Source organism: Oncorhynchus tshawytscha, linkage group LG30 (assembly GCF_018296145.1).
Source record: "Oncorhynchus tshawytscha isolate Ot180627B linkage group LG30, Otsh_v2.0, whole genome shotgun sequence".
Taxonomy (NCBI): domain Eukaryota; kingdom Metazoa; phylum Chordata; class Actinopteri; order Salmoniformes; family Salmonidae; genus Oncorhynchus; species Oncorhynchus tshawytscha.
In genome coordinates, this window is record NC_056458.1 from 35,255,791 (window position 1) to 35,268,943 (window position 13,153).

The following is a 13,153-nucleotide window of genomic DNA, read 5'->3' on the forward strand; positions in this document are numbered from 1 at the left end:
TACTAGCTATAGCTAGTTACTGTTGACGCCCCCTCCTCCTCTTCTGTTGGGTTTATCTGAGGTTGCCATCCAACGTTATGGTGCATTACCGGCATCTACAGTACTGGAGCGTCCCTGCTTCCCGTTTATGTACTGGAGATATAGCCTAAAAATGGACCAAAAGAAGTATAAAGAGGGGTTGATGCAAATGCAGAAATGCCCACATGCAGGAACCCTCTGAATTGAAGGCTGCAGGTGCACCCTTCTCACTCAAACAGGTGTGCTCACAAGGTAATATACCTATCCAGAACGGCTCACCCTTTCACATTTAGTGGAGCTAATTCAAAGACGGAGTTAAGTTAATGACAGATATTGACGAAACTTTGGAACATGTAAACTATGGATAGAACTGAATAGTCCATTGTTATCGAAGTTGGATATTATCTAGTTGTATCCCTTGGGATAGGCATATCATGTAATGGGATTCCCCATTGTGCTCAATATAACTGGACCGAGGAAGCTGCAAAGGGGACTGCCACAGATGGACATTCACTTCACTTAATGTACACCTCTGGATGTGAACCAGGGGTGAGAGGACCATATTTCTGAGATTCAATTCTGGAATGGTACAACACCTCAGAAGACGTCGCCTTTTTGGATGGAAAGGGTGAGTGTTTGTGCGGACGTGCATGTGCGTTCGTGTGTGTGTGTGCGGGTGTGTGTGGGCGTGTGTGTGTGTGTGTGTGCGGGTGTGTGTGGGCGTGTGTCTGTGCAATGCGCATGTGTATCTTTCACATCCCCAGTTGAGGCTTCAACAGTATTTGAAATTTGGCCAATGACATGTTACTTACCAAAGTGTACGTCTTGTGAATATGTATGTTTGTCTTTCTCTGAAGAATAGGATAACGATCTGGTTAGTTTATAATAACTTGGCTGGACACGGAGACTACCGAGACCACATAATAAATAGCCTCTTAGCTGAGCGCTTTTTGAACTTTATATGTTTGCATGCCTAACTGTTTACAGAAAGATACAAGGAATTTATAACCTCCCTATGTACACAGCTGTTCCAGAATGAGCAACTGCCAACATGTGGGAACGACAAGTCACAAAGAATTAAGACCCAGCTCTTCTGACTGATGAGCGATAGATGAAGAGAGGGAGGGGAAGAAAGAGAGAAAGAAGAGCGAGACAAAGGAAGAGAGGGAGAAAGAGATTGATAAAGAGAGAGAGGGAGGAAGGAAGGATACGAGAGAGAGAAATTAGTGTGATATGGGAGGAAGTACAGAGAAAATGGACTTCCAAATCCCATATAAGGTATTTCCCAAAAAAAAGAGAAGGGGAAAAACAACAATGATGCAGGATATTCTCACAGGATGTGTCAGCCCGGGACCAGCGCTAAAAGGTGCGGGGTAGAGTCTGCTGTGTGTGAGAGTGTGTAGGAGTGTGTCAGTGAGGATGTGAGAGTACCACAGCAGCAGCAGCATGAGCAGAAGATTCTGCATGGGAAAGTAACCATTTCGAAGAGGTAAACACCTATGGACGACTTTGGATAATATCTCATTATGTTGCTTGCTGGTTAAGGTGAATGGTAAGAATGTATTGTAAAATGGTAGAATGGTCCTCAGAGGGTCAGAGGAGAGGATAATGATAAACTTAGCAGTTGAGGTTGTGGAGTAGGGGAAGGAATGTTCTATGTAAACGTGTAAAGAAAATAATGAGAAAAGAGGTGGATGGGTGTACAGATTAATACATGAGAGCAAATGTGTGAAATGTTTTTGTACTTGCTGGGTAGGAGTGTTATGTTCTCGTGGGCTATTGTGGAGTCTTGGAGGAGAGTATCATTCACTGAGAATTCAGAGGGTATTTTCCTATGTTACCTGAGTGATGTTGACAGCATTGTGTTCAGGGCAAAGAAAAGTCATGCAATAAAAGTCTTGATTTTTGCTGTAGGTACAGTATGACACAGAAATATCTATTAATTTCTACTATTTGTGGTGAGACAATAAAGATGCATGATATCTAATGTCAGCTCTTCAACTGTAAGAACCAAAACAAGTCCTTGTTGTTGGTTAAAGACCATCTTTGTTCCTATAGTAATTAACCTTTTAGATCTCGGCTTGAGTGATCAGTGGGAGTTTCCTTTTGCGTCACTTAAAACTAAAAACAAGCCTGAGAGGAACAAGTACTAAATATAGTAGCATGGTAGCATGTTGTATGTGTCCACTGCAATTACACTTATTGAGCAAACCAATCTTTCTCTTACTCTCATTCTTTGTAATATTGTTTAGTATTCCATATTCACATGATTTAAGAAATAATCACAATTTAAGCCTTGCATGTGCGGACCTACCCAAATGAACCAAGACATGCATGGTTAAGCTCAGTCATGAATTCTTAGTAGCAGCGATATGACGTTGCAAGTGGAATAAATGACAGGTCTCAGTTCATGTCATAAACCCATCCGTGTGTTTCCTGCACTCATGTGTGCTCTCTCTCTGTGTCACAGCACCATGGCAGCCTACCTCTGGCTGGTCCTGGCCATCGTCAGTGATGTTGCAGCATCCTTGTTACGTCCCCCACGCCAACTCTCCCCCTGTCAAATGGTGAGTTGCTGCATCAAAAGACTTTTGAAATGTTTTCATAGTATACTAGTATGCCAACTAGAGGTATTTCAACTATGTGTAAAATATGTAACTACCCTGTAATAATAATAACATATTTATTTGTAATGCACTTTTTTTGCAACGCTTTAAAATATGTGCAATAAAATAAATAAGTATTATGGGCCACTTATTTTATGGGGTTTTCATTTAAAGTGAGACCCCTGATTTTAGTAACATAGAGGGGAGGAATAGTGTTGATAATTGCTGATAACTGATATTTCTGTAATCGGTTTTGATGGTGTATCCTATGCTTTATTGTCGTTTTGAGTTTGACCAAGAATAGTTGAGTATTATTATATCTATATTCTACTATAGCATTTGCAAAACTGCGCTTTTAGCGTATCCACTGGGCACACACTTGTTGAATCAATGTTGTTTCCACTTCATTACAAGGAATTTACGTTGAACCAACGGGGAATAGATGTTGAATTTATGTCTGTGCGCAGTGGCTAGTGTATACCTTGATGTTGTTATCTGAGAGTTTTGGCAGTTTTCTCACAAACCTCTCATGTATTGTATATCCAAAGTACAGTATATCAGGTACTATCGAATTGTCCAGGGGCATAGAACGTTTCTATTGGAGTCTTGTGATATTAAACCAATAGTTTTTGTTATTCTAGCCATGCTGCTTCTTCCTGCTCTGAACCACAGATAACAGAACATACAGTGTGACCACATAACCCATGAGTAGTCACACCTACACTATTTCATTTTGAGATGGAGAAGAATAAGTAGATGTGCCCAGGCAAGATAAAAGCAAGCTACAGTCTTAGAGGAGGCACGTGTGCCATTACCTCACAGCTCTACACTGTGATTGTGATGTCTCAAATCACTTGCAGACAGTACAGTGTATTCAACTCTAATCGTCCAAGTACTTACATTAATGTGGGTGTTTAGACATAGCTGAACTTAATGTCAGACTCTTCTTGGCATCTTGGGTATACTGACTGACTTCCTCTGCCTGTTGTTGTGTTGACAAATGTGTAATCTCTGACTTAATGTCAGACTCTTCTTGGCATCTTGGGTATACTGACTGACTTCCTCTGCCTGTTGTTGTGTTGACAAATATGTAATCTCGGTCTAGCTCCGTATTTGGATGAAGCATCTCTATGTCCACAGCCAAACGGATCAAATTAACGAGCAGAAAGCCTCAGGGCTGCTTTCTGTAGGGGGAATGTTTCCTCTCTCAGGTAATATCAATCTGGACCTGATGTTACACAGTGTCCTTTGTTAGTCCTTTACTAAAAGAGGCTTGGGCATTGCTTTCTGTCCATAGAACAGCGCGTTGGTGTTTTCCTTCTCTCCTTATTCCACCATTTGCAGAGATCAGCCAGGTCACACCAGATCCACTTCAGTATTCAATATTTGTCCTTCAGTATTCAACATTTGTCCTTCAGTATTCAACATTTGTCCATGTCCCGAGGACATCAGGAGATGCCTTTATACCGTCCACTAGGGCCAACGTGAGTGCCTATTACCATCTACTAGGCTCGCGGCTTTCTATGGTGGTGTGGATGAGGATAGAGGAGGGACTTGAACCGCAAACTATGGCTTCAAGTATTGCGGGTTCAATCCCAGTGCTAGGCACTCGTTTATTTATTTTTTGCTGTTTTAACCCCATCCCAAACCTTAACCCTTAACTTAACCAATCGTAATTGATGCCTAAATATAACGTTGAGTATGTTTCTATTTTAACCCTATCCCAAACCTCAACCAACCGGAATTAATGCCGAAACTTAACCATCAAGTCAGAACGTGAGATCTTGTTGGCAAAGACATAAGAAAACAATATCTGATATGAAATTCCTATTGCTGTAGTCCTGGGAATGTATCGCATTCCTGACTACTGATGGGAAAACTGTATAAACAGGCAGGATGATTTGGAACTGGGCAGGAAATTGCCTCTTTAGACTGCAAGAACTGATATCAGTGTGCCAGTTTGAATGAAATAGATTAGAGGGAGATGGTGTTTTCATTTTTTGAGGCAGTGTCCAGAATAAGAATTAGAATCAGAATCACCATCATTCGCCAAGTACATTTACACATACTTTTACTTGGTGATATGGTGCTTCTAGTCATAGACAATATTTAGAGACAGAATACAGACTATGGAGTTTAAACAAAGTTTGCATACATTATATACAACTAGGTAGAGTGAGCATAGAGCTGTAAGAAAATGAACAGTGGATATACAATTATACAGTGGGTATACAGTTGATATACAGTGGATGTACAAATGTACAGTATCAGTACAGTATCAGTATGAATATATCTAAATCAATTGTTTGTGCATTCGCTTTAATATATGGAAACAAACTTGGTGGTTTACAAATGTGCTGTACGTACCTCAATTTATTTCCCTTTCTATAACAGTATTACATTCTGTTATAACATCTTCAGATCATATGATGATATACAGTATGACTTGTGATTTGCAAGTTATTTTACATGCATATGAAGTTATTAATCAAAAACATATAAGTGAACACTTGTTCATAAAAGCCAGAAGAACTCTTTCAGAAAAGCTTGTCTTTTAGACAAAAAACTAACTAAGGAATGCTTACTGGTGACGTCAAAACCACAAGTATGCCAAGAACCTAAATCCACTTTGTTTTATGTGAGTGTGTGTGCGTGTGTGTTTTTTATGTGTTGTATTTAGAGAGGGCTCATGCCATATGGTTTCAATTACCAGCCACACTGATAAGTGAATAGTTGAATGTCTAAAATAAATATGGAAATACTTTGTCCACCAGGCGTTCTAAAAATCCCGAGGTAATAAGAGCTTGTTTTATGAGGTGAAATCCCCACAAGCCTCACAGTCTTCCTGACTGCCAAGAACACAGATACAATGGTCAGTAAAACAACTCTCTGGTCTGTTTGGTCTGTGATAGTGTAGTGTCAAGGTGACTTGTGGTCTTCTGGGAGTGTGCAGTGGTGCTGTGAAGGTCAAAGCTCATGTAGTTATCTTTCCTTGTTCTGTTCACAGGTCCAGAATGACGTGTACTGCAACGATCTGAACCTGAGGACCGTTCCAGCCAAGCTTCCTCCTGGCATTCAAAAGCTCGACCTGTCTCGTAACCTTCTACAAAACATTACTCAAGAAGTTCTAGCAATCTACACCACCGTTCATCATCTGAACCTCCACTCCAACAAGATCCAGTTCATCCAGCCAGGTCTGTTCAAAGACATGACCAATCTGCAAGTGCTGGACCTCTCCAGTAATTACTTGGATGTTTTTGCTGTTTCGAAAACCAGCATTGGGCCTCTTACGGCTGTGGAGAGGCTTGACCTCTCAGGCAATGGCCTGTACACGGGCATGACCGACTTTTTTCTCAGTGAAGCCCCAGCACTAATGAACCTTTCTCTGAATGGCAACAGTATCACCAAAGTGGGCAAGGAGACCTTTTGCGGAGCTTTGGCCTTAAGAAACATTGATCTTCACAACAACGTCATCTTAGAGATTGAGGACGGAGCATTTGACTCGTTGCTCCATCTGTCCGAGCTTGATTTGTCCATTAACTCCATCACTTGCATCACTGACTTTAACCTTTCCAAACTCAAGGTGCTGAACCTCAGTAAGAACAGCATGGAGTGCTTCCAAACCACAGATTCAGACCTAGAGTATGAGCTCCTCTACCTCGACCTGAGGGAAAACAATATCCACTACTTCCCCGTTCTCCCCAGAAGGAACAAGCTCATGTACCTGGATTTGTCCAGGAACCACCTGATGAGTGTCAATACCACAGGAACTGCCGATGAGCTCGAGCACTTCAGAGACACGTTCGTACCTCACACGCAGTCAGGTGGAATGAGCAGACACCAGGACTTCTCAAGGCTCAAGTACCTCAACATGAGCTACAACCAGATAAAGAGCATACCGATATCTTACTTCTGCAGCATGGTGTCCCTTGTGCATCTTAACGTAAGTAATAACTGTATCGGGGCCTTTTCTATAGACCAGGAGAGCCCTCTGAACTCTCTGAAGACCCTGGACCTGAGTTACAATGCCCTACAAAACCTCTCATTTGGGGAGAACACCCTACGGTCACTGCAGGAACTCTTCTTACAAGGGAACTTCCTCACCATAATGGACTCTGGAACGTTCCAAAGACTGCCTAGCATCAGAGGCCTTCACCTCCAGCAGAACTACCTGAAAGTCTGCCCTTCACAGCGAAAATCACCCCAGACAGACCACAACTCCCAGGATCCTCCAGGCTGTGTCTCCTTTACATCAATACCAAGCCTGCACTTGTTGTACCTTTCTGGAAACAATCTTGAGGTTCTGCCACCATATGCCTTCAATGGCACTCCACTCAGGTTGCTGGACCTGTCCCTAAACCCAGGCTTGGACATTCACCAGAATGCTTTCTCTAGTTTGGAGACCTCCCTAACTAATCTCTCACTGAGAGAAAACCACATCCCAGAATTGAACACGGACCTTTCCCTGCTAAGTAGTCTCAAATTTGTGGACCTGTCCACCAACAAGCTGACCACTCTCCCCCTTTGGAACAAGGCATCCTCCATCGAGTCCCTGAACCTGCAGAACAACAACCTGGTGACCCTGGAGTACAACACAGTCCTGGTCCTTGAGCGGACGCTCAAAACCCTCTATATGGGCTCGAACCCTCTCAGTTGCTGCAGCAATCCCCGCTTCCTCAACATGCTCCAGCACTCTGATGTGGTCATCCCGGACTTCGCGATAGTAACCTGCCAGTACACAGAGAACTCGGAGCCAGTGGAGGTGAATGTTGGGAGTGTGACGCAAGAGCAGTGTCAGAAGCTGGACAGTAAGAGCGTGAGCATTATCGTCATCGTGGTGACAGCTTTGGTGCTGATAGCGGTGCTGGTGGTGCTCTCCAAGGTGTGCCACCCCAAAAGGCGCAAGCTCAACATCAGCTTCAGGGCCTAAAGAAGGTGTCCTGTGATTGAGGACAAAGAGATGCGAGACATGTCTCCTCCCAGAGACTACTAGGCTCAGAAATCCAGAGCCTGTTGGTGCCTTTCAATGTGAAGTGTGCACCATTTCCAAATGTTAGCTCAATTTTGGAGGGAATGTGCTGAGTTCTGGAACATGGGAGCCAAGTCTTGAAGGAAATGGCTCCATTAGATATTTCAGCTCACCTGTGAAGTTAAAGAAAAATACACAAAAACAATTACCACAACAATAGGACTTTATTGGAGAGAGGGAAACTACGTCAATGACAGTACAGATTTGATCAACCGAAGCACAGTGACTCATTTGGGGTAAGATTGGTGACACATTGTGGCTTATAGAAGTTGCATAAATTGAAAGTATGGTTCTCTTCATTTCTTCTTCTAGTTAATAACATACAGTTATGTGAAACACAAGAGGATGAATGTGGTCACTTTTTATATCATTATCATGTGCACATACAGTATATAGAAATGTAGCCATTATTTAATGACTGCACAGGGTCAGCTGATATGCATTAGATTTGCTGGTCCAAACCTATGGCCATACACCAACACCTCTCTTTCTCAATGCAGTAGTTTGCACTTTAATTGTATTGTATTTGTAGATTTATTTTATTATTATTAACCTGCTTTTGACTAAAGTATTTTTGTAATATAGACTAAATGACACTAAGTGTGGAGCGCATAATGCAAACATGCCCATCAGTGCCATGTAATGGCAGAGTGGAGAGCTCTCTTCAATTAATCTCAAAATCAGCAAATCATTATGAAACCACAGGGTGTGAAGGTCATGGCTGCAGTTCTTTAGAATAGATGAATGTGACACTACTTTAGTATTCAATCAGTGTTTTGTAGAATTTACAGATTCTATTTGTGGGACATGAATAGGATGTACTGTATAGACGTGAATCATTTCTCCTCCTGTGGGTAATTCCTATAGGCGGAGTTGCAGTGAATATTAATTTCGTAGCTGTATTTTTGTATTTTTCACTGGTAGAGATAGGGGTGTTATGGGGGAACCAAAACAGGAATGAAGCAATAACTCCAAAGGAAGCAGTACTGTCGGAACACCGACAGAAAATAATGTAGCTTGTTTTCACAGCTTGTAGGGCACCGCAGATACCTTTCCTGTTATTGATAAACTCACTCTTGCAAAAGCCCATACTAAATAATAATTTGCAATTTCACAATGCTGGGTTTCCCTTGCTACGGGCATTAGTCAAAAACATTTTCCCCCCAGAAATCCTCTCTGGTTGCTACCATACATAGAGAGGCTGTCAAGTCAAATTACCGGTTTGATAAGTTAAATGATACAGTGGATTAGTGAGGCTTTAACAGATAGGAGGACTTGTTTTGTTTTACTGAAACAAAAGCCTTGTTTAATGCATTCTAATCTGGCCTTTGGCTCGAGGTTTTCTCCCTATGTCGGTTGAATGACAGAGCAGAGTGAGAGGAGCAAACATCAACCCCACGCTTTCTTCACAGGGAATTTGGATAGGCTTGGTCCCTTAATCATCGTTGCAGTGAACTCATGCCAGACTGAAATCCTTGACTGCGTAACATTCAGGTTTTTCCACCAGCATCTCCATGATCAATCAAAATCACGTAAATGCACGGATTTGAGACAATCAATGTCATTTTGAAGAAAGATTGCTTTGTTATTCACAGGGAAGCTATCCATGTTGCATTTGTTCTCACAGAGATCTTGGCCTCTTTATCTGCGTAGGCCTAGCCCACAAGACCAATCATGAACACTAGAGATTCCCCAGACTAGAATTGTCCTAAGCCTTACACAAATGGAACACTTGCCCCAACAGGTCAGTGATGTAACAAAGCAAAGTAACAAAGAAGTGACAAAGTGACAACCAAAGACAGACCAAACTGTGTAGAGAGTTCACTGCATGATGTGTTTGCTTTCTGCCTTTTACACAGGGCATTGTTGCATATGTACTGAAATCATTATTATAGTGTATTTCTATTTTAAACAAGAAAAACAAGCCAAGGGAAATACTTGGTGAGGGGAATATGACCTGAACCATATTTATAGATATTTGTTCCAGAGATAGCACGACAAGGAGAGTTATATCCTGTTTCTCACTGTTCATGCAGAGTCACAGTACTGCATTTGGGGTAACCCTCTTGCTGCTTTTGCCCGCTCACATGACTGAACTTCAAGTGAAACCGTCAAAGGTCAAACTAATGTATATGACAAAAGAAGTAATCTGCTGCTTGAAGTGACATCCACCACAGACAACAGTCAGTGATCAACATTTTATATAAATTGACAATAATATAATATAATGTCAAGAATATCTTAAGCCACACGTGTGTGTAGCGAAACGCTAGACTGGCGGTTCAGTTTGGATGCTATGCTTATACAGGCTAATCAAAGATACGGCTGTGTATGTTTCACTTAATAAAGAAAGGATATTAGCATAAATGGAGAATGGTTATGATGGTGTTATGTCACTTTCATACGTACTGAAATGTTACTGACCATGTTACATACAGTTTAATGCAATGTTAAATTGAAGTTGCACCCTTGCTTCTGTTTTATCTATCCACTTTTACATGTACAGCATATGAAGGATATTACAATGGATCTATTTTGAACTACGGTAAAAAATATATATTTATATTGTTTTGTATTTTCTTAAGTAAATGATCTGTGAATCAGAATCTGTTGTCTTTGTTTTCATTGTGAGCTTCAGGAGCTATTCAACTAACCGGGATCATGTTCATTTGACACTAAATGGAAAAAAAAAAAACAGAAACAAAAAAAATATCCCAGTCATTAAACATTGCCTGTTGCATGCCCTAATGAACATGACCCAGGTAATTCATTTTCCTGAAGCAGATAAGATTGGGGCATTAAATGTAATCCTGCCATGGTTCTGGGAAGATGCTTAATGATGGAACTTATGCTCTTGCAAGTCAAATTCTCTCTGATTGGTCTCCCTGGGCACAGATAGCACAGTGTATTACTATTCTCCACCAAGAACACTGCTCTATCATCTCTTTCTTTTTAACTTAAGGGACTGAGATTTTCAGAGATAGCAGCCATACAGCAGTCCCCTCTGACCCCTCATAACAGGATGCAGGCTCACAGGAAATACCTCAGGACACAGATATATAAACTGACAAATTATTGGATGCAGGCTGACGCATGCAGGTCTGGCCGGAAAGACCAACATTTCCAAATGGACCGACCACTATAGATCTCTTGTGCTGTTTTGTTTTGGGTTGCTTCATTCTTTTGATGTGTTCTCATTAAACTCTCACTGTGGTTTTAAGCCTGGTGAAAAGATGTGGTGCAACATTCCATTGCTAATAGTGTGTTTAGAGTCTGTCATGATCAAAAGTGATCATGATTACCCAGCAACACCAGGGGTGTGTGTGTTAAAGATGCACCACTGTCTCTGAGGTATTTGTGAAACAATGCAAGTGTTCATGGATGTGGCATGCACAGGGATCATCCCTGTAACATTATCCTCTTTTATCCTAAACCCCAAATGAGCACTGTGCACAACTTATTTTGTGCATTCTCTCAAAGCCTAGGGTGAATGTTGAACTTTAGACTCTACACTTTTAATTAAAATAAATTCAACCAACTCCTATGTTAGATTTTGGAGGTAAATTCCAAACTGTGGGCCAGTGAAAGGTACAAAGAAACAAAAGTGGTTATATATGGTCATACTTTATTTGGATAGTCTAGATTTTCCATTTGTAGATTTTTCCCATACAATCAACAAACTATCTGTTGATAAGCAACTGCTTGCTAAGGTAACAGTTAGGGTTAGGTTTAGAATAAGGGTTAGGTTTAGGAGATAATTGAAATGTTACTGTTAGTCTGTAGAGCATCTACCAATTGACTACCTAAATAAATTGTTACCTTATTTATTGGGTTACATGTACTCTACCATTACCTCACCAATAACCATTTGATTTATTTAAACTACACCTTTCTTCCAATATGAGCACTACAAGGGCTTGACAGCTCTATGTCTGATTGGGGCTAAGTAGTGTGTTTAGGCGAACACAAACTGTTCAAGTCCCGGAGTCCCAAAATAAGTTAATGGAGCAACCACTTACCACTAGAGTCGAAAGCAGGGTAAGTTTTCTATGTTATTATTCACACTGGCCCCGATCCAAAGGCACTGCAGGGCCACTTTTATAGACTGGTGCCATAGAAACATGTGTATGTGTGTGTGTGTGTGTTTGTTTGTGTGTGAGGCCTAAGTAGGCTCACCATCAGACTAATGAGGGCCTCCTCCCCCTCGGCCCTCGGGCCCTGTGACTTATAGGCCCCCCATGAGTAGGACAGGCAATTAGGTAATTTACTGTCTGAGCAAGCATTTGGTACAGGAAGCTATCAGAGGGAGCAGTATTTGATTTTGGAAGGAAAATGCTAGTGCATCTGTGTCACGGATGGAGTTAATGGTGTAAAGTACTCAAGTAAAAATACTTTAAAGTTCTAATTAAGTTGTTTTTGGAGTATCTGTACTTTACTATTTATATTTTTTGACAACTCTTACTTTTACTCCACTACATTCCTAAAGAAAATAATGTACTTATTATTCCATACATTTTCCCTGACACCCAAAAGTACTCGTTACATTTTAAATGCTTAGCAGAACAGGAAAATGGTCCAATTCACGCACTTATCAAGAGAACATTCCTGGTCATCCCTACTGCCACTGATCTGGCGGACTCACTAAACACAAATGCTTCATTTGTAAATTATATCTGAGTGTTGGAGTGTGCCCCTGGCAATCCGTAAATTTAAAAAACAAGAAAATGGTACCATCTGGTTTGCATAATATAAGGAATTTGAAATGGTTTATATTTGTGATACTTAAGTATATTTGAGCAATTACATTTAGTTTTGATACTTAAGTATATTTAAAACCAAATACTTTTAGACTTTTACTGAAGTAGTACTTTACTGGGGGACTTTCACTCTTACTTGCAACATTTTCTATTGAGGTATCTTTACTTTTATTTAACTATGACATTTGCATACTTTTTCCACAACTGGGAGTTAGGACCCCGCAGTCGATGACCAAAATGATTCACATATTAGTGAGGGTGTTAAAAATATTGAAGCCACACTAAAGCTTTCACTTTCTGCCAAGTGACCCCAAATGTATAAGTAATGGTGAGTGTGTATTTAACAGATGTAAATAGTGCCTTGATTCAGATGTTACTCATAAGTCAGATGTAATGTCTCACGATAGTTCCAGTTTTGTGGTCTTGAATAATGCTTTCCTTAAAACTTCTTAGGCCTGAGATCCCACTAACGGGATCGATATGACAACAACCAGTGAAAGTGCAGGGCGCCAAATTCAAAACAACAGAAATCTCAAAATTAAAATTCCTCAGACATACAAGTCTTTCAAACCATTTTAAAGATACACTTCTTGTTAATCCCACCACAGTGTCCGATTTCAAATAGGCTTTACGGCGAAAGCACCACAAATGATTATGTTCGGTCAGAGCCAAGTCACAGAAAAACACAGCCATTTTTCCAGCCAAAGAGAGGAGTCACAAAAAGCAGAAATATAGATCAAATT

The 13,153-nt window shown here is 40.8% G+C and overlaps 1 protein-coding gene across 3 annotated transcripts; it reads left to right on the top strand.

Moving 5' to 3' along the window:
- The first annotated feature begins 1,210 nt into the window (after positions 1–1,210).
- Positions 1,211–10,259, top strand: lrrc32 (leucine rich repeat containing 32). 3 transcript variants are annotated; one of them, XM_024393586.2, is made up of 3 exons: positions 1,211–1,384; positions 2,489–2,585; positions 5,632–10,259. In XM_024393586.2, the coding sequence occupies exons 1-3, from the start codon at positions 1,356–1,358 to the stop codon at positions 7,552–7,554; spliced, it is 2,049 nt and encodes a 682-aa protein (XP_024249354.1). In that variant the 5' UTR covers positions 1,211–1,355; the 3' UTR covers positions 7,555–10,259. The 3 variants fall into 3 exon arrangements, with proteins under 3 accessions (XP_024249354.1, XP_024249355.1, XP_024249356.1); XM_024393587.2 differs by having other exon boundaries at positions 1,370–1,507; XM_024393588.1 differs by lacking the exon at positions 1,211–1,384 and adding an exon at positions 1,392–1,570.
- Positions 10,260–13,153: the final 2,894 nt, after the last annotated feature.